The following is a 27,100-nucleotide window of genomic DNA, read 5'->3' on the forward strand; positions in this document are numbered from 1 at the left end:
TGGGTCCTGAAAAGCCATAAAGTAGATTGAGACAGATACTTATCAAGAGAAGAAGGAGGGAAATCTTTTTCTTCTCCCTTCACTCTGTAATGTTATTGGTAACCATACCATAACCTCTCTAAAGATGGATAAACCTGAGAATGGCCCTCGGGTTAAAGGGGTTCACGCCAGTATGCTTCATTCCTGAAAGTGAAACACACAATACTGTTACTATACAAGCTGCTATTCCAGACATCATTTCTGAATAGCGAGATTGCTGTAAAATGAAAAGTTTCGATCAATTGTAACCAGAAGTTCCATTTTCAAATCAGTACTTATGCGTCTCTATCTATTTAGCCGCCATGCAAGGGCTGTCTCTGTGATTCTTATCCTGTTCAGAGTCACAAGGACACTTATTCACTTCATTTCTGTTCAGTTCAGTTCAGTCAGTTAGGTTTATTTTAGGGGAAAAAAACATTAAATACATAACTCTAAATAACTATAATTACATTTTTATTTAACAAGTACATTCAAGGGCTGATCAGCAATTAACCATATAAATTGCAGGCATCTTTAGCATGTAGTATAAATGGAGACTTTGACATATTGACGACTGAACATTAAGGAAATTATAGGCTTGTTACTGCTGCGGTTCCAAACATTACTTATGCAAACAAACATTTAAAAGCGTCAGATATTACACCAACTTAAATTTAGCTCTTCTGTTGTGTATTTAAGAAAAAAATCCTTGCATCAGTTTAGGCATCATAGCACATTTCTGGCTGTGGGGCTACACTTTTGTTTGAATTTGAATCACAGTATGTGCCTATAGTGTTAATGAGGATTTTACATATTTATTTTTTTTTATTTTCGCACTTTCTGGGTAATATCTTCATGGTTGAATGCACTTATTTTAAGTCGCTTTAGGCCAAAGTTGAAGAGGCATGAGGCATGTTGTAATGAAGTGAAACTTGCTGGATGGCAATACTGAAGCACTCCCTCTACTAAATATAAAACCAAATGCAGAGTTGAAAAATTATTTAATCCTCCCCTCACTCTGCATTGAGCTATGAGAAGCCCCCTCTGACAGAACATCACACGCACCGGGGGCTTGACGGGACAGGTGGACGCAGTAGCGCAGCTAGTGTGTGCGCGTGTGTGTGTTTGTTATTGTTTCTGGAGTGTGCGATAACAAAGGGCGAACCCTCTAGGTTCGTGCAAATGTACCCAGCACCTTAGCAAGAGGGAGGGGACGGGGAGAGAAACCCCCCCTTATAAACAAAATGTCCTCGGGGATGCACAGGGTCAACTGTGGTCAACCCCACAACATGGCATGCACGCGTGTCGGCAATTGGCTGGGTTTTTGAGACAATATCATGAAGTGAATAAAGTAAAAATAAAATTAGTCAAAAGTTGAAATCAAAGAAATCTCAAAAAAATTGCGTTTAGTACTTCACATCCCGGCAAATTGCTGATTGGTTAGTGAATAATGTGAACACACACAAAAAGGCCTCCATGAATTGATTCAAGCACAGGGCGGCACTGATTGCCTCCTCCCAGCATTATGGGGAAATGGGTTGGGATTATTATGGCCTGGTTCTGCTACGACAACAGAGAGGACCGACTGAGGGAAGACAATCACAGCTCATCAGCCGATTCCCTCACACCTTTATTTACCCCAATCCCGAAGAGATGAGGAGAATTAGCATAATGATTTCTAACCCAGATATAAGGAGGAATTTCTAATTATTTATAACATCTGGGGAGCCTCCGCTTGATCTGTCCAATAATGTTAACATAATTGCATAAGTTGTCAAAGGGTGTTGGAGGGCTAGTGGAGGAACGCCAGTGGAATATTACACAGCCCCATCGTTTCTCTGTACAGGAATACGGAGTGAGGGTCAGAGCTGTGGAGCAGTGGCAGGATGTTGGAATTCAGTCCTCGTGCTTGTGTGTGGATTTGTGTCTGTCAGATATTACACGTAAAAATGTAAATATACTTTATCTCTCAAGGGATATATGGCACGTGTTTTTAGAAAATATTACCACTGGCACATTGTTTATTGCATGTGTGTTAGTGGATGGGGAAAAAAAACTGTATTTTAGGAGTTATGGTGATTAAATTACATTTTACATCACCCGTTAACCAGTTTCTGCACTATACTGACAAAGAAGTAAACCTGGGGTTAGAAGAAAAGTTTAGAAAAACACCAATGTCAAAAGCTTTAAAGCTGAAAGCCCATTTAGAAAGGAGGAGGCTGAAGCAGTCATTACACTGAAACCCTTTATTGAAACCCCCCGAATACAGTTAAATGCAGGGAGTCGGACAGAAGCGGAGGCATTGCCTCACACATCCTGCCCTTTCTGTTGCTAATGCTAGAGTGCAGCAGAACCGACTCTTTTATTGTGTAGCAATGAAACTCTTTTTCATTGCGCCGTCCTGGAATCAGACGCTGCGGTTGAATAATGCATAAGGCCTCTTGCCTGTACACTATGTAAATAGTCAACAATGGCAACAGTGGTAACAACAGGTTTGGGCCTGCTGCAGTATTATGTAAAGTGGTCGGGGGCAGCGCGTGTGGCTCTCTAGCCTGCTATTGAGTCCGTGGCAGGCCCCTCTGAGCGCAGGGGGACGTGGCCTGCGCCCGGGGCCCGGAGGGGACATGCACAGAATTAATGAGGCCAATTTAGTGTTGGACCGGGATGGTGTCTTCTGATGGGTCCTGAAGGACTATTGTAGCTTTGTCCCCACCCCCACCCTTTTAACCTCTTGCCCCCAGCGTCTCCTGCTGCTGTGGACCCCGGGGTAGGTACTGTACTCGCTGGAGGACACTGGAGCCACCTTCACACTACAGAAATGGATTCTTTTGGAATCTGTGTGATTAACAAGTGGCCATGCTTGGTTAGCAAAAGATGATTCACTGTGAGCGATGTGACAGCACGGCGAGTACACACTGGTGTTTGTTTCACCAGCAGCTCTAAATTGTTTTTTTTCTTTAGTGACTGATGAAATGCCTCTACCTCATGTTATTTTAACAACATTTTACTTTCAATTGGTTTTGCTGGTTCTAACCTTGCTGTCTTCTCCTTACTCTTCTTTTTCTCCTCAGGTAACATAGAATACAGCTGTCCCGCCACAAATGAGTGTGAGATCACAAAACGAAGACGCAAATCATGTCAGGCTTGTCGCTTCATGAAATGCCTCAAAGTGGGGATGCTCAAAGAAGGTAAGAAGAGTAAGAGCATTTTTATTATTCCTGCATCCACAAGATACACATACAACACTGTACTGTATGTATTTATTTGGTATAAAAACACATTTATGCAAAAACAAAACCTCCATAGATCCGATCAGGGATCTGCCAGTGGAATACTGCAGCATCACACACTTGCTCTAATGATACTAAAAGTCCTGCTGTATTTTATTTCTAGCGTGAGAGATGCACATAACTGACTGGGAAAGACAGACATCCGCTCTCGGTCCCTCTTTCTTCTCCCTACCTACACAGCAGTAAATCATTTGCAGTTGAGCTGGGGACAAAAATATGCTGAATAGCTTGAGCCCGCCGTCTGAGTAATAGAAATGTAACCGTATTCCGCCTGGAAAGGCTCAGGCCGGGTCCCTGAGCACACACAGTCTCCGCTCTCCCCAGCATATTGATCCGCTAAATGTTTTCCGAACATCTCAGCTCTCTTCCTGTGGTCGGAGTTTTTTTTAAGTCACGCCAGTGGGGAATTCAGCGACTATTAAACATGCTTCCGATGGATTTGTCTGGCTGGGTTTCTCTCCCTCCTCCAAATTGCCACTGACTGAGCTCCCTGAGACCCGAGGCCTGGCCGCTCTTCTGGGGCAGGCACCTATCCCTTCTCTCTTATCCCATTGTATTAGTGAACTTGTTCTCACCCACCTGCCTCTACCTCTCTCCGTATCACCGTCTCACTTGTTTGTTGCTCCAAAAAGGCCAGACGAATGAATAATGAAAGATATGTGGCTTGGGGGTGAAGTGACAGTGTTATATTTATTCAAGCCTCCTCTGGGAGCAGCTTAGGGATCCTGTAAGGAAAGATGTTATTGTTTTTTTTTATCCTTTTGTTTCTCCTCTACTCAAGCGCTGATGAGTGTAGGTCAGGTATTGATTCTGTTGTGCGTGGTATGATTGTCTCTCATGGTTATACAGTATGAATACGACCAGATAGAGGATCTAATGACAAATGAAATTCTGTAAAACCTTACACTTTCAAATTCTCTTTCAAACTCGGCAGAGAATATATATTCCACCATTATTCCTCCCATTATTCATTGGAGAGCGGGATTTATAGATGCATATATATCCAGTTGCCACCTGAAGCCAGAGTCATAGCCCGTATGGATCTCCACACAGTAACAGAATCCCCTGGACTGCATGCAGCCAGATAAAGCCTCAGTGCCAGAAAGACAGAGTAATCGCATTACTATCTGATGAAAAATTTATGCCAATATATCATCTTGGAGAATAAGAGACTACAAAAATATGTAGCCGTGGCTATAAATGAATGACCAGTGTCAGGTCAGAGTAGAAAGAGTGTAAAACTCAAATATGCAGACTGCGGCTAAGCCTGAGGTTCTAATGCACACGTCTGTGTGTTCAGCACATTGCCAGAATAAGAATGACCCTCCTCTTTTACATAGTGACCGCCATCGCCAGCCACTGCAACTATTATCACAGACTGATTGAAGTCTTGTGCAGGTGTTGCAAGAGATCCTTCTAAAATAACCAGATTTCTCTCACGATCAAAATTATTGAACACGTTTGTAATGATTGAACAGAGCGTCGTGAAGTGCAGTTTTGCGTATGAGCTCTGCACTTTGCGAGGCCCAGCACTTTAAAGTGTCACCAGGATGAAATGGAAAGAGAGAGACATGTGGTCTGTGTCCACTGTAAGCTCTATGAAGCCGTCGGCTCAACGCCATGCTAAGGCGCCGGCTGTGGAGATGGTCACTGCTCATGTGACTGAGGTTGCAACTTACTTTCATTACTGCAGAAAGGTCAAATTGTATCTCAATGGAAAGTCACCTAATTATAACTCTGCTGCTCCAACAAAGTACAGCGCCACCCCTAATGAAACATTTATGTTTTTTATTTTTGTTTATTAGTTCAAATCTCTAAAGAAGTGTAAGGAAAATGGTCCCCGTAGATCCGCAGTCTAATTACAGGAGACCTGCCTAGACCGTGTGTTGAGTCGCTGTACTTTCCCTTGACTGTATAAAGGAGGAAGTGATCAATAGAAGAATCAAATGTCAGGGCCAACAGGTTTTTCCTCTGATCAATTGAACCGGATCAGAGCTCAGAGCAAGAGAGAAGACGAGATACTATTGAGAGATTGCATTGACATCGTTCAGTGGTAGTCGCTGTCTGCACCGACTTCCTTTCTCCCTAGCTCAGTCACACACAGATGCCTCCACATACATGAGAACACATAGTTTTTTTGTTAAATTCTTTTTTTAAGTTTTTCTTGCTATATTGGCCGACATATCGCACCTCTCTAGCATTTACATTTTTTTTTTTTAAGCATCTAGCAACAAATCCAGCATATTTTTGAATTAAACATTAGGTACTTTATCTCAAAGACAGCTGTGTTTGTAAGATGACGACATTATAAAATCAGGATGTTGGCAGTGTAGAGTTGCAGATTGGAAATGGTTTGGAATTGACTGCTGGTTAACATGCGGTGACATGTAACCGGCTGATATGAAATTTGTGAGCACATGGACTAGAAGAGAGGCAAACAGAAAACGGGTGTGTTAATGGTGATACACACCATATCATACACGGCCCAGCCATATATTAGATTTTGAACAAAAATGTACACATCTGAAGCTTTGACCAAAGACAATATATTTTTGTTTCATTGTCATCACAGTGTGACAGTGCTTTTTTCGGAAAATATCATTACTGAACAAAGAAGCAAAGTGTGTTTGTGCTGATATACAATACACCTCTCATTGTTCAGCAGACTGGCCTTTTCAAAGAAAAACATGTCCTGGAATAGCCCCATCATAGTCACATACACAACGAACAGAACACACACAACACACTCATATGTATAGTCCCTGAAATACTAGACATGACAATGTCCACGTGTGTCGCAGGCCGTCTATAACGGTTAACACAGCTTCCAAGATGTAACAATGGCAAAAGTAATGCAAGTATAAAATAAGATTTTGCTGAAGCAATCGTGACTAAAAACAATTAGCAGTATGAGAAGCAATGTCAGTTCAATGGGGGATAACCTGTAAAATGGAGTATGTGGTGAGTGTGTCACTATGGCAGCCCCTGAGGGTCAGCAGACAGGGAGGGGTGCGCAAAGGCCTGACAGTTTTTCCGCTACCCTCGCTCGTCACCACTCGTGATTGAAAATGCTGCAACACACTTACAAGCATGCAAAGCTGGCAACGGGGGACTTTGAAATAGTGCTGATGGCGGTTTAACAGGGCGGCTTCCTTGAAAGGCAAGGTTCACCATGCCTTGCCATGTGGCCTTCTGATTTTCCCAGCTAAAATAGGGTCTGCCTAAGCCCCCCTTGGCATTGCCAACCATCCCAGACATCCTGACACTTTCCCCAGGGAGAGACACCCAGAACAGGTGAGCGACTCAAAATAAGGGCCCCTACCACGGCCGGCCACACAAAGTGAGTGAAGACAGGCTCTTCTGTAGGAGTGCGCTTGGAGGGGGATTATTATTGTTTTTGGAGAGAAAGAAGAGCCCTAGGTCAGCTGGCCCCAGCCCCCACCCCGAGGCCTTGGCTAATCCGTGCACAAATGCCAGCCGCCTTGGCCAAAAGCCCTCTCCCCCAGCACCCTGCTTTGAAGAGATGATACCCGAGCTCACCCACTGCTACCATTGCTACACCGTGTAGAAGGCCATAAAACAGTGAGATGACTTTGGATGAAATGGTGCTCAACCCTCTTCACACATTTATAACACACCTACTGTTTACTCTGGAAGAAGAACAACAGACCGGTCACTTAAAGCTTCGGGTGTCACCAAAGGGACATATGAACCTCACAAAAGGTCCCTATAAAGACCTGGACTTAGTGGCTGACAGCATGAGTGAATGAATCCCTCTAGCTGCTCTTAATCACTCTCTCTTCCTCTCTGCCTGTGTCTGGCCCTGCTGGACAGTAAAATGAGACAGGTTAGTGCCAAGCTTTAATTCCTGTCAGCATCTGTTAATTATGGCCAGGACTGTTCTAATTAAAAGAGGCACCCATCTACCTTGATCGCTGGCTTTACGCTGGCTGACACAGCCACATGACTCAACCAGCGAAGAGGATCACGGAGAGCAGAAGCTCAGCCACCTGGCAGTGGCCGAGCTCATCGGGTGGGATCGGAGGAAAGTTTAGAAAGTGGTGACACAGGGTTTGACAGGGAAAGGAATGTTTCCACGCCCGCAGCTGTAACGGCACCATCTCCGCTGAAGTGAAAAGTTCCTCAGCGCTTAAACATGAGCAGCAAGTGCAGGGTGTCGAAGACTACACTTCGCAGGGGGAATAAAGTATTTCTGATGCGATACACATGAAGATTGTGTTTGAGTGTCGGGGGTGTGTGCAAAGTACGGGTTGTTGCCATCAGATGGTTCCCCAGTGCTTGCTGGGAAGGATGAGGCTCTGTTGGGAATTGGGGATAATTAGGTTAGTGGGTTGTCGGTGTCAGGAAATTGAAAGACAATCCTAATCAGATTTGTGTTTCTAGGGAATCAAATAATTTATATAAGTAGACAAAATCTCTATTCTTCAGTTACATGATATTAGAGTTTACTGAACGCCCCCCCCATGTACTTGCTTTGGGAGAGAGGGGCTGTTGACATAAAAAATATTTTTGCATAAATCTGCTTTTGAATCCGCTTTTTTCCACCGTTTTTCTAACCTACATCGTCTGATGTTCCTTTTGCCTCACTGAGCGACCTCCAACCACCATGCATGGGCCACATCCAAACTCATCCTCTCCAAGAGCACTTGCTGATGGGCAAATTGAATTAGGCTCATTTGCAGTGGCTATACAATGCCCAGGTTTGACACTGTCCTCCCTGTTATAAAGTGATGAAATCATCAAGGAAGTGCTCTGGCTGCGGGTGTTGTTTGCCCAGAGGACGTGGTAGGCTGACAAATTAACTCCACCGCCACCACAAGCATTTCATTGAACCTTTTCTCCTCCACCCTTGAGTATTAAATTTGTTTCGCAGGGTTACATTATGCATACAAGGTAAATTGAAGGGATTCTCCCTCTTGACAGGATTAAGATATCAGGGATATTTAGGCTGCACGGTAGGAAGCAGTGACACGCCGGCCCAGATACAGGGATGCAGGATATAAATGTTTGCATACAATTACATTAAATAACCCAATACCTTGCTCGGTGGTATCAAATAAATAGAACAGTGTAGATGAAATATTTTAACTATGTTGAAAATTAATAGAATAGAAAAGACATCCCAATGGAAACATCCTTATCAAATAATGACATAATAAATAACTTATGTTATGATGAGCCCGGTTTGACATTTACAGTATCAGTGTGGAACCTGGCCCCCTAGGTGTGGCTGGCGGTGATAAGGCCTCGGTGCTACTCCAGTGAAAGAGGGGTGAAATAAGGGTCTTTTATGGGAAAGCAATACCTAGTTATCTATCTGCTGTATGACAGTGGATGTTTTGTGTGGGTGGGACTGTCTTTTTGCTTGTAGGCTGGTTAAGTATCTTTTTCCAGATCCCGTAGAGCACACACCTGAGCCCTCTGTCTCTCTCTGTCTCTCTGACACACACACACATGCAAAGAAGAATGTAGCTGGCAGCTAATTAGTATGCGGTCTGCCTCAACCAAAAACCTAAATAATTAGAAGGCCAGTCTGTGAGATCATTGACCCTGCGTTAAATATTCATATGTTTAGACCTGCTCTGGGCTCAGCTGTGTCACAGTAGACCAGCCAGGCATGGACCACATATGGGAAGGCAGCAGCGCCTCTGACACATTCACACACACAAGACAGACACACACACTGGAGTGCATACTCTCTCACGGGCGCACAAACACTTATGCCCCTATGCAGTCCTTTTACATTGTTTACATACAAGCTAGAGAGGAGCGCCGTCACTCACACAGCAGCTTTTATGCGTGATCTAATACAGAATACAATAGGGTGCAATTTTTGATCAATGTGCTACATTTATATGGAGGATTTGTTTTGCATATATTTGTGTTTTTACTACTGTTAAATCTTATATCTAAAATTACCTTTCAATATTTTTGGACCTGGCACATTTTCATGTATTTGATGTCCCATAAAATCTAGCCTCCCCCCAAAAAAGGTACTCTCTTCATTTAGTGTCTCCTTTTGTCATATCCAACACAGGGGTTCGTCTGGACCGTGTGCGAGGGGGCAGACAGAAGTACAAGCGGAGGTTGGATGCAGAAAACAACCCCTACCTGGGCTTGACACTCCCCCCTCCCACCAAAAAGCCTCGTGAGTACTGCTCCGTCACTTGCCCATTGTCTCTCTCCTCCGTCGCCCCTCTCTTGCCAGGCCTTAACGCAGGTAAAACTCAGACAACTGAGACTGAATTTTAGGCTTTTCCTTTCTCTTCCCTGTGGACAGTACAGAGGTCATTGGTCTGTATATATATATATATATATACATGCCATGTATTGTTCCGGTCAGAGCTGAATTGAGCTGATGACCGATATTAAACAACGATTAACATGAGTGTCTCACATTTTCTTGCATACATTTTCTCCATGAATTCTGTAGGGAGAAGAGCTTTCACTCGTACTAATTAAAGTTCCATCCATTAGTATGCATAATGAGAGAGCAAGAAAGAAATGGTGAAAGTGAGGTCCACGCCATTGTGTAGGATATTTCACCAATGTACAATTTTTTATTTTTTTTTATCAGCGCATCTTTGTGCTTCACTGAGCTCTGCAGTGATTCAACCTTTGACCTCTGCTTGGCTTTGACGCCCCACCCCCCCCTCCTCTATCCTCAGTCACAAAGATAGTGTCTCACCTGTTGGTGGCGGAGCCAGAGAAGATCTATGCCATGCCTGACCCCACCATGCCCGAGAGCGACATCAAGGCTCTGACCACGCTGTGCGACCTGGCTGACCGCGAGCTGGTGGTCATCATCGGCTGGGCTAAACACATCCCAGGTATAAAGCAATTATTTTTCTAACCTCAGTCTTATTTTGAAGCTTTTTTATCCCATTTTTATTTTTCTCTACCTCCTGTCTCAAACACAAAAACACACTAACACACACACACACACACACACACACACACACACACACACACACACACACGGAAAGATAATTAATGACAGCAGCTCATACAGCCTCAGGGTGTGTGGCGGGTGGAGGGGGTGCGAAATGGACATAGCTGTGCAAGGAACAAATCAATAGAGTGCATCTAAAATCCCTGCATTGAGCGGATAGGTGGGGGGGAACACACCCAGTCCCAATGTATTCTGTAATCACCAGGGAGATTTAGAGCAAAGTTGGGGACCTAACCAATCAAACAAGACATCATATCACACACACACATGCACACTTGAACGCACGCAAGCGCACACACACCCTTGAATTATTGATGGGCATAATTGTGTTTCTTCCTTGCCCCATAGACGTTCTGATAAATGAGGGGTTAGGTTATGAGAGGCTGTTGAATTAAGGATACAGTGCCTCACGTCAGCAGAGATTTTGCTTCCTTCAAGAGTTTTCCTGATTTTGACAGAGAACACATTGTTCAGCCGCTGTTTTTCTTCTTCTTTTTTTTTTGCAACCGAGGCAGATTCTCCTTGATCTTGTGCTTGACCCCATAACTCTATAACATTACAGCGCTGCAGGCACGGAGGGGTAGCAAACTAAATAAATGTGTCCCTCGGCGTCACCTCCATAACCTCTTCTTCTCATCAGCATAACTTGGGCCAGGCAGACAGCTGTCAGCATACAGGAAATGTGCAATAGCACTGATACACACACGCACTCGCTGCCTTTGGCAAACACACAAACATTCACGTGTGTGCGTAATCCAGCACCACAACATATCATTTAGATGTTGGTCCCATTATTTTCAGTAGAGGTTTTCAGCCAAGTTGACTCCAGCTGACCTCAGACAGGTGCATTTTGTTCCGAAAAGGTATTAGAAGGAGGGGTACTTCTCAGAAGGAGGGGTATTAATCAGGTACAGATCTGATAGTAAGGAGATTAGAGATGGATATGCTCCCCGGCCCTGGCTTCAGCCTTGGCCCCTTACACATCTAAACGGTTTGGATCACTCCTCACAGGCCCTGCATGGTCAGCAGACTGAGAGTTAAAACCAAGGAGCTTACTAAGTGGATCACAACTGACCCCATAACACACTCTCATCGTTGTGACCCAAAAATTTCACTGTCGACGTGCACAACCCGCAACATTCCCATACTGGCTGCTGAGAATAGACTATGCTGGCACAACGGTATCACTCACTAACTCACTAACTCACACACACACACACACACACACACACACACACACACACACACGCGTACATGCATATACAATAGAAGTAACAATAAAATGTTAGGTTTTTTTATTTTATTTTACTAAAAAACATCTCACTGAGTGACCTGAATTTGTTTAAGTAAACATTTACCACATGTGAAAATATATGATTGTTCCCCCATGAATCATTCTCTTGACAAACCATTAAACGTACACCAGGTCTTAAAGTTTTTAACTTACATCCTCAATTGCATCATCATATTAATGTGTACACTAACTGGGCTTTATGTGTCATAGTGTTGAAGCACTGTTAATCAGATTATACTAACACGTATTGTACAGTGGATGGATCCACAATGTTAATGGGATTTGTCCCACAGATTGCAGCAGAGAGCCTGTCATTCCAAATGCGTCGATAATGATCGTATAACCCAAAACCCGAGGCAGTAAGCCTGTTCCACTTGTGAGTGAGTAGGTTACTATTGCGCAGCACCTGCAAGACGATGGGATGTAAGTAGATTATTCTGAACTGCCTTTGACTCATACTTAGGCTGCTGTTTTAAATTTTGGTCACTTTTTAAAACTTGTATACAACAATCACACACGTTCTTTTTAGATGGAAAGCACAGTGACAGAATAAAGACTTCCACTTCAGCGAGAGAGTGCTTGGTTTGTGCCGGTCCCTTTGGTGGTGTCTGTATTAGGACAGTGGGTGTCCTCTGGCCATGAAATGTCTGAATAATTGAGTTGTACATGGCTGAACCTGATCAGAGACGGTTCACTGGTTGAGCGAGACTCTGTGCACTAACACTCCATGCTCCGACGGTACCCCAGGGCAGCCTACCATGCTCCGTTCCTACCATATTTCTCGCTCAATCCGCTCCGGGACAAGAAAGGAATGGGGGTATAAAACTGCTGATTGCATTCTGATAGATTTTTGCAGCCTAAGGCGAAGGAATTAAAAAGATTAACAGTTCATTATGAAGTAGACCACATTGATTAGGCCATTGACAGATGGGCCGACGACTAAAGTCCAAACGTAACAATTTAAATGTCACGAAAATTGCCACTTACCTTCTCCGAATTGATATTTAAACTTCCTCTATTCTAAGCTTACATTTGAGAATGCGTTTCAAAGTGGCATAATATGGAGTCGAGTGGCCCTATTGAGTTTTAATTGGAGGGCAATGGGAGGACATCAAAGCTCTGTCATTAGTGTAGATGATATCTTTGCCTTACAGGGTCCAATGTCAGCTTCATCATCTCTGCCTCTTCAGCGTATCATGAAAGGTCAGTTTGCATACATGAAGTGCTTTTGGGGTTTTGCGGGATTTAAAAGAAAAATAAGTATTTTAAATGAAAAAAGAACACGGTTAATCGATCAGATTAGGTCCAACTTGGTTTAATGAGGTAGATATTGAAGGCTGGTGTCACACATCGAGGTCCGTTTCACAGGTTTGCCATTGCCAGACTGCAGTCTTGCCCTCATTCTGAATCTGCCTTTGATTAATTGATAATCACTGCGGAGCTTTTGGACATGAGTGTCACTGCTCCAAATAGCACCACGAAGCAGTCTAACACGGCTGTTGCCTGTGGGGCGGCAGGGTCATTAGGAGCAGTGGTAGGGGGATGCTGACAGATGGCTTGTTGCTCCTAAGGTGCTAACAACCTTTGACACACATAGCAGTGCACTGTCCACCCCTCTGGCCCCCTTCCATCCCATAAAGCTGCATTTCACTCTGTCCAGGAGGTTTAGTTTTAGAACTACGTGCACTGACAGCTTCTGCACACTCAAGCCTGTTTACCACCGTGACGCCGCTGCCTTCTTCAGGAGTGACAGAACACCAGCGTGACCCCTGTGGCCCTCTGCCACCCCACATCCCTTCCCACCCGCAGTGGGAATGTCATGTGTTCATATGTAAAAACTGCCATGCATGCTGTTATTCAAGACGTGCTTGTTGTTTGGTGTTTGCCAGCCTCCATCCCAGCTTCCCAGGCCCGAGCGTTCTCATCTGGGAATTCTCTGGAGGGTGAGGGGCCAAGCAAACATTGACACTGCTGCTCCTGCCGCTGCCGCTCCTACACAATGAAACATATTTTCGCTCTGGCATGTCACCACTAGAATCTAAAATATTTAAATAACATTTGAATTTATAGTCTGTCAGAACTTCATTTTATAATTTTAAGAAATTAGTTAACTACACAGCTGTAATTCCTACACCCTTCTCATGTGTTACTGCATTTTTTCGGCATTAGATTCAGACCAGATTCATCTAATGAAACAGGATTGGTTGCCATTGTTCTATTCATTACTGGTGTTTTGGGAATATTCATCATCTGTGCTTTATTGGATTCCAGCTCATCAGCTCCGCAGTTGACAGACAGCCGCCTGCCACGTTAGCTGTTAAAACGGCGGCAACGATGTTAAAGAGAGATCGCACCTCTTGTATGTTGTCGTGTTTGTGTCAGCTCAACCTTCCGCCATAATCACCCACCCTCCTCCAGCCCCCTCCGGGCTCCTGTTTTCTCTTTGCCATTAAATTGGGAAATCTACTTACTGTGTTGCCAGCCTGATCCCACTCAAGCTACGTAATCTCCTTGTAATAGAGTGTGAATACTGCCCAGCAATAAATCAGCACCTCATCAGCGCACTATATTAAATATAGACACCAACAGACAGCTCTTAGTATATTCAATTTACCCTCTGACGTAGGCTTCAACACAGGAGATAAAGATAGATTGAACAATCAGGTGGATGCTGAGGCCTGGACCCAGGCAGGAGAGTGGAAGGAAGGTGGAGAAGCCGCGGGGAGATTGAGATGGGGGCGTATCGGAGGCAGACAGGCAGTCGGGAGCATGCAGGGCCAGGAAGGGGACAATTGCCAGGCAGGGTGGGGAAGGTCTTTCTTTGGTTAGTGTGACACATACGCAAGTAAATACGGCATCACAAATATGTGTGTGTAGTGTTCATATTGTGAACAAATTGAAGCCGTAGAAAATGTGTAGAAATAATGACACTGTATCACCGTGTGTAGAATTTTATACAATATTTCATATAAGTTGTCCTGTAGAAAATCTTATATGCTGATGTGCCTTGAAGTGATCGTCAGCGGAGCACCATCCCTCATTAAGCAATGTTGCTTGATGGCAGCAGGAGATAAATTATGTGTAATTATGGCAATGATTAAAGCCTGATTCGTGCTGGCCTTTGCGGCTAAGCGGAGATATGTAACAGTCAGTGTTGGGCAGTGGGACCCTGGGGAGGGCTAAAGACTTCCCTGCTGGGGTCAGGAGGTCACAGGGTCCAGATTAAAACAAGGGGATTACTGTATTTGACGTTCTTCAACCTAATAACGTTCACAGTCTGCTGGTCAAATCACCCATTCCCCTGCTACTTACAATGGGATAATGGGGCGGTTATCATGTTGAAAGAAGGCAGATAGCTGACTCTCTTGAAAGTGAGCGCTGGAGCTGAAATTAAAAAAAAATTGTCAACCTCTTTTCTTTTCCGGAGTCTGTCTAGTTTCTATTAACATGATTTTGTCCAACATAAAAACAGCAGCTGTTAAGAAAGCTTGTGGCAAACTGAGCTGTTTGTGTTGTAAATGCGGCTGAACGACTTCAGGTCAAATTATTTATGTCAAGCACAGCAATTTATCACCAAGCAGCTATTGATTGGGTCCTCCTGATGCTGTCATGTAAATTCAAGAAGAATCATGGTCGGCAGCTGCAAGCTACACACACACACACACACACACACACACACACACACACACACACACCCCATTATGAAGCTGCTCCAAGTTGCCATTCATTCGTGTTCTGGTTATTCATCTTACACTGTGTCGCTCTGCCAGATCAGAGCGATCTATACAGTCAAAGGTGCATACACTTTTTCTTTTCTTTTTTTTTTAAAGCTCTGTCTAAAATAAAATAAAAGAAGCTTTGATATAGAATAAGCGCATGGCAGCCTGATCATTCAGTTCAGTTTAAGGTTAGGGGAAAAAAAAGAATAGACGCGCTGAACCTCTGGGGTCCTGTTAGGGGCAGTTTTACTCCAACTGGAGCCCGCAGAGCACTTGACTTGGCTGAGGTGAGATTGCCTCTGGGCAGAAGTCTTCGGGGCCTGCTTGTCCTTCTGATAGCTGGCCATGATAGATCAGCCCCGTCCAGGCAGCATTACTCTCTTTTCCTCTTTCCATCTCTCTCTTCCTTTTCCCCTTATTCCGCGGCCCCCTTTCGCTCTCTTTCTCTTTCTCTTATCTCCCTCCTCTCTCGCCCGTATCTTCTCTTCTCTTTTATCCCCCATTTCTCTCTCTCTCTCTCTCTCTCTGCCTCCTGCCATTTCCCCCCCCCCTCCACTCTCCCTCCCTCTGTCTGCTCTGTTGTCTGATTGAGGCTGAGTTACGAGGGGGCTGCAGCTGGAGGGGGCCACCGTGCCTCGTAATTACATCTCTTTTTATTACCCGTGCTAATGGCCCTCGGGGAGAGGGAAACAATAATAAATTAATAGAATATGAACTCCAGCTCAACAGAAATCTCCAGCATTTCATTTTGGACCGTCCTGTGCTCTGGCAGATGAAACGGCGCGCTGATTAATATCTACGAGGGGTTTGAAGCAGCCGTCTGTGGGTTTGGGCTGCCCCCTCCTGCCAGCAGCAGAGGGCTTTTGGGGAGATAAAGGAAGAGATGATAGTTCTGGCTTCTGTTGTCAGCCTTCAGCGGTCTTGTTTTCACCCTTTGAGCTGTGAATGATGGTGTGCTGACGCAGTTAGTGGTCAGCCGGGCTCTGGTCATCTCTGTTTATTTTTGTCCTTCTTCCTACATTGAACTGAATTTGCAGGATGAAACGTCTAGGAGTTATTTTAAAAATCCTTTTATGAAATCAAAGTAGTCAAAGTAAACAAAGAAAAACTCATTGTTATTATCTCCGTATTCTCGCCACAAAGACTTTTAGACAGATATCTGCCGGTGCACTCAGCAGCGGAGTGGAAAAATCCCTTCAAGTGCGCAGACAGGCCTGTCTGATTTGGTCAATATTGTGTCATGTTTGGTCAAACCCCGCCAAGGCAGTGGGCTGGAAATGAAGATGTAAATATTGATATTTCATTAGAGGAAATCACCCACTCCGACGGCACTTAACCGGGCCACCTTCAGAGTGTGGCGGCCAGAGCGCCGTGTGACCTGCGGAGTCGGGAAGTCACTTCATTACTCGATTAAATTGAGTGGAAAAAGGCGAGGCAACGACACGAGATCCCATTTGGAGCGATAATTTAGGCCCTGAAGAGAGGGGATGGAGCAGGGGAAAAACACTACCTCTCCATCTCACAACACTGGATTAAATTCAAGGACTTTTAGCGTCAAAGGTAATTGTAGGCTGCTGGGCGGCGTGTGTGCATATGGCTGAGAGGTGTCTGCTGTATCAGAACAACTCTAAAGCCTCTACAACAAGCCCTGAACAAGGCCTTCACACCGGCTGTCACATTGGGAGCAGCGCTTTAGTTCCGCTTCAGTCCTCCTTGGCATTAAAAGGCTAGACAAAGCCTTTGCCTGTGATTGTGATGCCAACCTGATGCGGCAATCAAGACCGCGTCCATGCTTGCATGACAATTTCCCCTCCGGCCAGTCCACATTCTGTCCAATTTAATGGCCACGTATGCAGACAAGGAAATAACACAACAAAAGATTTTAAGACGCAGCCTGGATACGTGTAATGGCACAGGACTTTGCAAAAATATGGCTTATTGCCTCCGCTGATGATGGTTAAGTGTTTTGAGTGCTTTCGGCAGTTTGCCGTGTTTGGTCTAATTTGGGCTCTTCAGACCTCTGACCGGTCCAGTCAGGCACCGGCACCTTTGTGTTCGCACTCTATTCTACTGACTATTGATTCCCCTTCAGAATGTGAAGGCCCTCACATTCTGATCACAATCTGTTAATTAATGTATCCTCCGGCTCTTCCCCCGCAGTGGTCATCACCACGATAAGGGTAATTGAACACTCAGGTACCACTCTCGCTGGCTCCTCTTTTCTCTCTGCCTTTCTCTCTCTCTCTCTTTCTCCCCATCCTGCTTCTTCTTAACTTTCTCTCACACTTCCTCATCATGTCTCTCATTCTCTTCAGCCTGCGTGCGCGTGTGTGCGTGTGCGTGTGTGTGTGTGTGTGTTTGTTTTCATGGCGTCCTGGCAGCAGGAGATACACATCGGGCTGGTGGCTGCACAAGCATGAGATCATTTATATTTAAGAGAAAACGTGGGGCGCTTGTGTGGCGAGCGTCTCGGTCAATACTATAATCTTTCGCCTCTTAATCACGCAATGGCAACACCAAACTTATGAAAGCAATCATATTGATCAGGGGCGTAGCTGAGGAGCCTAATATGCTGTCAGAAAGGGCCGCCTGCAGGCACACGGAGCAGGGGGAGGGGAGGTGGGAAATGAATGGGGGGGAAGTAGAAGCTGTGTGAGGGAAGGTTCATGCAGTTTATTGACAGCTGAGAGATAGAACAAAGCAAAAAAAATAGGTATGAGATAGCTATCTGGCTATCTGCCCCTTACTCTCTCTTCTTTTCTCTTTTTGCCTTAACCATCTTTAATTTGTTTGACTTCCTCAGCTCATCTTCTGGGGGATCTAGCGATTTGTTTTATTTGATGTTCTATTCTGAGCATGTGTAGAGGTGTTGAAGAGGAAATGACAGAGGTCTGATGCGCCGGAGCCAATTTCAGCTCATCCAGCTGCTGCTGGAGAATGAGACCCTGGGTTTAAGCGGGTCTTCAGGCTGGGCTTGAACCAAGTGAACCCAGCACCCGTGTGTGTGTGTGTGTGTGTGTGTGTGTGTGTGTGTGTGTGTGTGTGTGTGTGTGTGTGTGTGTGTGTGTGTGTGTGTGTGTGTGTGTGTGTGTGTGTGTGTGTGTGTGTGTGTGTGTGTGTGTGTGTGTGTGTGTGTGTGTGTGTGTGTGTGTGTGTGTGTGTGTGTGTTCTTTTATGTGTATGGATTTATGTGCATACATTTAGGTGTCATGATCCACATGTGTGTTTGTTTTCCTGGTTGACACGCTTGTGTATCTGAGCAGGTGTGTGTGTGTGTGTGTGTGTGTGTGTGTGTGTGTGTGTGTGCGTGCACGTCCCCTCATCACCTCCTCCCGCTACACAGTGCATGTCATGTCCTCAACCCCTCCAATGAGAATGTGTCTCGGTGCTAATCCCCCCTCACACCAATAGAAGTGTGACAGGATACAAGGGGTAACCACATGGCTTTGTGTATCCCGGACCTTTGCACCGATTTACTGTCCTCACTTACAGTAAAGCCCACTCGAGTGCTCTGACACGGGCTTCAAAGAGAACCTTCCACTGTGCATTTAAAATTAAACACCTCTCGCAAACATGTACTCCATGCTACTTTGGTACCGCTGAGCTTCTTTTTTTTTGGTTCACTAATCAACTCAAAGTGCTGTTTGTGTTATTTCTTAACAACAAAGGAAGATGAAGGGAATATAGAAGAGGCACATATACGCTTTTTTTTTCCCTTTTTGGTGCAAGCAGAAATGCATTAACACAAACCAGCCTCATTTATTTTAAGGTCTTCATGGAGTCGTTTCCCCTTCTGTCCTTCCAGGCTTTTCTACTCTGTCGCTGGGAGACCAGATGAGTCTACTGCAGAGCGCCTGGATGGAGATCCTCATCCTCAGCATTGTGTTCCGCTCGCTGCCGTACGAGGATGAGCTGGTGTACGCCGAGGACTACATCATGGACGAGGAGCACTCGCGGCTGACGGGCCTGCTCGACCTCTACGTGTCCATCCTGCAGCTGGTCCGCAAATACAAGAAGCTCAAAGTGGAGAAGGAGGAGTTTGTCACACTCAAGGCCATCGCTCTCGCCAACTCAGGTGGGAATGTGTTCAGCACACTGACGCAACACAAGTGACTTTCACGTGTCATGATTCTTAATTGAAGTAAATGTTATGTGTTTTGATGAATTATAAGCATTAGAAAACAAAATTAATTTCAAGTGAGTAGATTGTGATGACAAAAAGAGTCGTATTTTATTATTTCAGTATTGCCTAGTAACATAAAAATCGTGCTACAGTATAATAAAAATGCTATAACCTAATAAATGAATGATTTATTTGAAGGAACTTAATCACTATTAGAGGCACACATTCATAATTTCTTTGGTCCACTATATTTTTCTAAATTATAAATCCATAGATATATATATATATATATATATATATATATATATATAGAACACATATATAGCTTACAATAGTATCATATAACATAAGACAGATCTAAAATATTTTGTAAATATTTTCACAATAAATTCCAGACCAAAAAAAAAATGTACTTTTGACCTCAAATATACCAACAAGGAGGAAGTAAAAAGAAAAATTAATGAATTATATTGTATACTGTAACAACAAATGAATATAATAAATTACTGGATAATCAGCAAAGTTACGTGGAAATGTAACTTTGTCAAAAGAAAAGTCCGCACCGTAGAAAACAATGTTGCTGAGACAAACTTCAGGTTTATTATTCTCTCTGAATATTTCACTTTTTCCCGACTCGACCTCTGAGTGATGCACGCTGCCCAGTGTAATATCCAGAAACAGCAGGGTGTTGTCTGACACAGTTTCAGAAATGACATTTCTTAGTTTTTCAGGAGTTTCTCAGTGTAACCTTTAGTTTGGAAGCATGGGATGGAGAGATGGAGAGACGATAAGGGCAGTGTGTGAGAAAGAGGGATGGAGGAGTGAGCTCTTTGTAATTGAACACCGTCCATGTTGTGGTATTTCTCCAGCGCTCCCTCTCCCCTCTCTTTCACTATCTCCATAAGAGTAGCTTGAGGCCACAGCAGCCACGGGAGATAAATTTAGCATTTCATTAGGAGCACAGGGGCTGTCAATAAAATGTGTTAAGTCGAATGGAATGAGTATCAGCGAGTGATAGGCCTCGTTTGTTCCAATGCGGAGGTGGCACGCTGCTATTGACGGGTCTTCTTTTGAGGAGGCACAACCTGTCCCGCTCTGATCAATGCACGCCCGGGTCACAGGGCCGCTTTCCCTTGTTTTGTCCGAGGCTGAAAAATGATAATGCTGATGGTGGGGCTTTGCTTTCAGCCAACAGGGCTTTGGTAGGGAGGTGGGGCTGTGGCAGAGAGGAGGGATGGGGGTCGAGGGAAGAGGAGGGGGATGAGGAGGAGGAGGTGGTGGCGGCGGGTGTCCGGAACGTTAGAACAAGGTCTCTGGGAGATCACTCTCCCGGGAGCCCCTCTGTCTGACAGCTGTGAAAATTCATAGCGATTGATTTTGTAATTAGCAGTTTATCAATCGGATCGACGTGGGCTCACTGATGGATTGCGAGGAAATTGTTTCTTCAGAGTTGTTTTTTTAAGTCCACCCCTCCTCCAAGGGCTGTGAGCAGTGTGCCCGCTGTCTCCAGCTCTCTTCCCTCCCATCTTTTGATATGTCTCTATTCCCCCATCACTGAAAACATTTCATTATAGCAGAGTCCAAATCAGGTTTAATGCTTGTGTGTGTGTGTGTGTGTGTGTGTGTGTGTGTGTGTGTGTGTGTGTGTGTGTGTGTGTGTGTGTGTGTGTGTGTGTGTGTGTGTGTGTGTGTGTGTGTGTGTGTGTGTGTGTGTGTGTGTGTGTGTGTGTGTGTTGTTTGATAAACAGAATAAAATATTGGTTTGATTTTTAAAAACGCAGGTGCTTCACTTGTGAATTCAGTCTCCATGAAAAGAACAAGAGATAATTATGTCACACCACATCCTTATCTGAGAGGGGTTTTTTTCCAATTTTTTTTTGCCTTTTGTTCTTTCTATCCTCCCCCTCACACATCCCTCCTTCCCATTTTCACTTTACAAAACGACCTACTTCATTTTACCACTGTGGATTTGAAAACCGTCAGGGTGAGAAATGTCTCAAGGTCTTGGGAATACAGTTGTTCCAGTCAATGAATTTGGGGCGAAGTCTGAAATCTGTTTTGCCTTTTATTGTCCCGTGTGGTAAAATATTCACCGCCAAGGTGAGACGAGTCAGGCAGCCAATGACATGCTACCTCTGGAGTGCCAGACACCAGTTAACCAGTGTGAGAAAGCGCAACCGCAGACCAGTCCCTGAGAGAGACCGGGGGGAAAGCGGGAGAGAAAACAGAGGCAGGGAAATGAGAGAGAGGAGAGCTGTAACGCGATGTACGGAAGGATCAGTGAAAATGTGGTCGCGCTGTAGCGAAACGTCATGGAAGTCAGACTGAAATTGTAGACTGCTCTAAAACCGGAGAGGAGAAATAGATTTGGGCAGACGGACGCTGAGAGAGAGTCACCGTCTTTTTTATTGTTCACTGTATAAAAAAGGAAGCAAGAGCTTCTTTTTTTATGTATATTTGATGTATAGAGAGAAATTCTCAGGGATATTAACGTTTTCCATTCTTTACTCCTACATTTCCTGGATTTGTTGTCGAATCAGTTTGTAAAATAAAACCCATTAGTGTTTGTTTTCTCCTTGTCTGTGATGGTCAGAAATTCCTTTGAGGGAGTAAGGAAGAAATTAATTGAAAGGAAGTTTTGCATTCATCTCAGGCTTGTTTACAGCGTCCAATTCCCTAATGGAGCCCCCTTTTTCCCCCTCTTTGTTTTTTTTGTTCAAAAACGACGTGTCCTCTGGAACAGAGAGGTGTTTAATGTGTACTTACTCAGCAGAGATTGGGTGCTATTCATGCCATTGTTACTGGAGGATAACATTGATTTCCAGTCCCTCTGGTCAAGGGCCATATGAATATCCTGCCCAGTCCACCAAAGAATAAATATATAAATAAATAAAGTAAAGCAGATGTTCCTTTTTTTATGATCTATTCTTTATCTTGTCAGGGTCTGAGTTATATTTATAATGTGTTCCATACCTTGCCGCAACTGACAGAGCAGTAAAGATCAATCATGAGATTTAATTTTGTTGTAGAAAAATCCATTTCCCATCACTCCTGTTATATTACCACTGTCTCAAAGTGCAAACTACATTTCTTACAAGTTACTCAATTCTTTTTTTCTTTTCAAATTTGAAAACCCATCAATCCTCATGCTCCTTTCTGTGCTCCCGTCCAGACTCCATGCACATAGAGGACATGGAGGCGGTCCAGAAGCTTCAGGACGCCCTCCACGAGGCCCTGCAGGACTACGAGAGCAGCCAGCACCAGGAGGACCCACGGCGGGCGGGCAAGCTGCTCATGACCCTGCCCCTGCTGAGGCAGACGGCCACCAAGGCTGTGCAGCACTTTTACAGCATCAAAGTGCAGGGCAAGGTTCCCATGCACAAACTCTTCCTGGAGATGCTGGAGGCCAAGGTCTGATCGGAGGGTGGCTGTTTGGCCATGCAACAGAGGAGGGCTGCATTAGAGATACAGAAAGTGACTTGAACCAAGGCTGAGGGTCCTCCGGACAGGAAGACCCCCACTGACTGTACTAGGCAGGACAGAGTCTGTCCTGTCTCACTGCCCCTCCTGGAACCCTGGGGCTCTAAATAAAAAAGAACAAATGCAAAACGTGGTTATTAGTATAAATATAAAAATGATGCAGATTAATTTAAAATATATAAGAAATACTATGTACAGTAATAATTTTGTTTTTGTTTTTTTGTTAATTGTAAGTGGTCATGCTGTATATGAAGAAGGACCCCTCTGCCCCTCAGCATCTAAAGAATAAGTAGTTGCCAGTTCTTGATAGACAAGATAAGATTTTTTTTTCTTAAAACAAAAAAGTTCTTTAAAATTTGACAGCAACGTTGTCAACAAACCATAAACAGACTCACTTGTCTCACAGTTGTGTTTTTTCGCCTGGACTCGACCAGGACATGTATATATTTATTATTGGAAGACTGAGTGTACAGATCAAAGTCTGGTGAACTTGGTGGCCATTTTCTCTTGTTCTCCACCTGGGGGAAAAAAAAAATTGTTACCTAAATGTGAACTCTTATCAGTTTAAATGTCCTTGGATATACCTCTCCAGAGCAGTAAGCCGTGTGGTCTCTCTCTCAGACTGGAAGACTTGCTGGTCCCATGTTTTACTAAACTAGCATAGGCAGGCACAATATTCAGTCGTCTAATTCTGTAGTAACTCAGCAATAAAGGGGGCAGTGGGAAAGCTGGGCTTTGACCTCCAATCTTTCATGTGCTTTTCAATGCCGCTGTTGCTAAAAGACCATGCCTGTATATCTCAGTCCCACCAGTGGGACACACCACTGACCACTGTTGCACACTAGTGTTCCTCCTCTGCTGGAGTGGTTTGTGTCAGCGCTGTCCATGCAGCAGCCCATTGAACCCCAAATTTGGTCATTGCATCTTGGCATGCCAACAGATGACCTGATTGGGGTTAGGTGAAAGATGATCAGCGGGTTTGGTGCGGCGGTATCAAAGGATTTACGCCGAGTGGCAGGAGTCCAGGAGATTCCATGTTCAAACAATCATAGGGCCATATGTCAACCCCTCTATTTTGGGCTCTTTTAAGCCTGTGGCAGACTCATCCTGCACACAGGGAGCAAGGTGCCCAGCATCTGCTCGCACCATTTTGGACACCTCCCATCTTTTAATAGCTGTGCCTGCATTTATAGAGCTTCAACCAAACGGAGGTAAATGGCAGGTGCAGGGCCGGAGTGGTGGCACTTCACACTGGGTTTATTTTTACCCAGCAGGAGGTTGTTGTCTGCGCGGGCCTCCCTTACAGGAGTACAGTAGACACGTGGAACACTTCTTCCTGACCTCATGTTGACACAGTGGCCGGTGCAGGGTAACACCTTCCCCCACTGGCCCGGAGGGCGGGCCGGCATCTGCGAGGAGAGCTCGGGATGCCCAAGCATGCACATGCGAATAGCTATGCAAGAAACAAAGTGTCAGCATGCTCCAGAGGGTAACGGCTAACCCAACAGTGTGTCAGTACAAGGTGTGATCTCTGGTGGGAGAAAGGGATCGCGTGCTCCCTCCTCCCTGTGTTTAGCGACATGTCCATTACGCCGGGTGTGAGTAAAACTTTAAATCAGTCCAGCAGAGCTGCCGCTCATCTCCGTGTGAGAGAGGACGTGTCGGAGGTGTTTGCTTATACTACTGACGGATTTTCTGTGATCGTTATAAATTGTGGTGCTGTCGCAACAATATGATACTGTGATCAAAGAAATCCCTAGCATTGCGGTAGGGTTGCCGCCATGCTTGAGATATCATGCTGACTACCCACTCCGGCACCCAATCATCCCAACTTGAACTAGCTGCTGTCCAGCTAGCAAGCTCCACTGTAGACGGTGACGGTATAACTTGAGTTATTTTACTGTAGTGCAATACAACAGGGACCAATTCTGACTGAAACCATGCTGCAAAGCATGCTTTTACTTAGATTTGGGAGAATTTGTACGCTATCAACTAACACACAGTATTCTAAAGCCCTCTGATTTGAAACATGTATCCCGTATGTCGGAAGACGAACTGTATTTGATTTGCTTAACTGACGAAAAAAAAGAATTTTGTGCTCGTTTCAATAAAAGTGCAGTATAAATTAAAACTTTTTGCAGAAAATCTTTACAACTAGTATTTTATAGTGTCCCTAAGGATCATCTGTAAGAATCATACTAATGGGAGTCTCTCATCTACCCGTTTATTTTTGCCTAGAAATGTGGCACTGTGTTAAGTAAAAGATACGGATATGTCTTACATTACAAACTGTGTCTCAGCGTGTAAATGTATCAGCGTCAATACAGTAGGTTGCCGAAAATACCATTGAAAATAAAGTATGCAGCGCCCTGCTGACTACTACCTCATTATCATGTTGTCAATATTTCTCTGACTTGACACTTACTGCTCTTTATCATCTCCACATGTCTGTGACATACAGTACCTGAGCCATCCATGTTTTTATCAAAAACCCTCTCCCTCAGTGCTCCTGCCAAAATATTTGTAATTGTAGTTTCTGATCTTCTCTTCCCGTTTGTTCCTCATAGACCTGTTTGTAAAGGTAAAGCATGCTTCACGTTGACCACATGACTTGGCCATCAGTGGGTGTGACCCCAACTTTGGTCCCTAAGCGGGTATGTATTTTTATGAACATCAGTGTGTCAGAATTGGTCCCTTGATGATAAATTGCCGACAGGGGCAGGTGACTGATTTCCTGCTTCTGTGCTACGAGTATTTATAGTGTGAAATATATCATTTGGCAATGGTGTACATTGATATCTCTGATCGTTGAATCACCACTATCTGTGTATCTTTTATGTTTTGATTTTCAAAAAGGTAAAGGATCAATGAATTAAATACTCCCTGAACTCCGAGTCTTCTGTGTTATGACTAAATGTGCTGTAAAATTGTAAAATGTTATGTCACATTCAACCAATACTAATTTTAAATAGCTTTTCAAGACTGAAGGAGCTATAGTTGCGGCCGCATTGTAGGAGATCGCAACGTGATTGGTTGTACACTCTTTGTCGTTCTCAATGGCGGTTGGCAACCAGCGTAATAGGTGCATTATCGCGACCTTCTGCTCAGGAGTTTTCCCTTTCCTCCGACAGTGGCAGATATTAAAATGTGGCGGAAAAGCAAAATGAGAGAGTTAGATGTAGTGATTATTTGTTTTAAAAAACAACTAAAAAACAACAACTTTGCACCGTCAGGGGACACAATGGTGGCGCACCGCTAATTCCATTTCCGGTTCAACGTGAATGCGACGTATGTCGGACCGTTTTCTGCAACCATATTTAATGCTGCGTTCTGTTATACCTCGGAACTCGGAACTCGGGGTGGTGATTTTTTTTCTGACCTCCCGAGTCCCAGTGGAGCCGGAACGCAGCACAACACGACGTAGCAAACATGGCGACTGACACAGAGGTCGGGTCCCCCTAAAGTTACTATATATAACTCATTCAAAGTTGAAAAACATTGGTTCTTTGTTGCAGGTGATTGTACATATATGAACACAATTAAATAAATAAATAAATACATTTTATTTAGAGTGCCCTTTTCATCAAAAGATCTCAAAGGGCTAAAGGTTGGGGACAATATAATTCTGGACAATATATTCAATTTCTATGAATACGTTCTTCTAAATATTACACACTGTAGCTTTAAAATACCAAATGCTGCTTAAGTAAAACCGAGGATCTCCAAAAATTAATCTTCTGGGAATTATGCACGTGTGTACACAGTATCCTGAAAATCCATCCTACAGTTGCTGTGATATATTTAAGCCTGTACCGCAGTGGTGGACTGACAAACCGATGCCATCCACAGAGCCATGCTGCTTACAAGGATAAAAACTAAGCCTAATAATTGTAAAAGCTATTAAAAGGCCTTTGGCCCAGTAGAGTGACTCTTACCCTAACCCTGCCCTCTGCTTGGCGTATTTACCCAGACTACCATGACTGTAGTCACACTCGCACATACAGTACACTGACTGGGAGTTCAGCGACGGGACAGAACAAAGAGCAGGTCAGAGCTCCCAGCAGACCAGAGATGAAGGCAGTAGGTGAGGCAAGCCAGTCAAGCCAGAGATCCTCGCAGACCACCCAACCACCCAGCCAACAACCGCTGCCACTGCAGGGCCAGAAACTGTTGAAAATGGATCCGTCACAGGAAACAGGCACA

At 44.4% G+C, this 27,100-nt stretch overlaps 1 protein-coding gene across 15 annotated transcripts in view; it reads left to right on the forward strand.

Annotated features, from left to right (window-relative positions):
- esrrb (estrogen-related receptor beta) overlaps positions 1–25,791 on the forward strand; it is a 48,590-nt gene extending 22,799 nt beyond the window's left edge. For 13 of the 15 annotated variants that reach the window (XM_035610737.2, XM_035610734.2, XM_035610738.2 and 10 more), the window contains 5 exons: positions 3,090–3,215; positions 9,367–9,477; positions 9,998–10,159; positions 19,100–19,369; positions 22,590–25,791. In XM_035610737.2, the coding sequence (XP_035466630.1) occupies positions 3,090–3,215; positions 9,367–9,477; positions 9,998–10,159; positions 19,100–19,369; positions 22,590–22,834 (914 nt within the window). In that variant the 3' untranslated portion in view covers positions 22,835–25,791. The remainder of the gene's footprint in view (positions 1–3,089; positions 3,216–9,366; positions 9,478–9,997; positions 10,160–19,099; positions 19,370–22,589) is intronic. The other 2 variants (XM_035610725.2, XM_035610730.2) reach the window with 1 other exon arrangement.
- The last annotated feature ends 1,309 nt before the right edge of the window (positions 25,792–27,100 follow it).

This window comes from Scophthalmus maximus, chromosome 15 (assembly GCF_022379125.1).
Source record: "Scophthalmus maximus strain ysfricsl-2021 chromosome 15, ASM2237912v1, whole genome shotgun sequence".
In the NCBI taxonomy this organism is placed as follows: Eukaryota; Metazoa; Chordata; class Actinopteri; order Pleuronectiformes; family Scophthalmidae; genus Scophthalmus; species Scophthalmus maximus.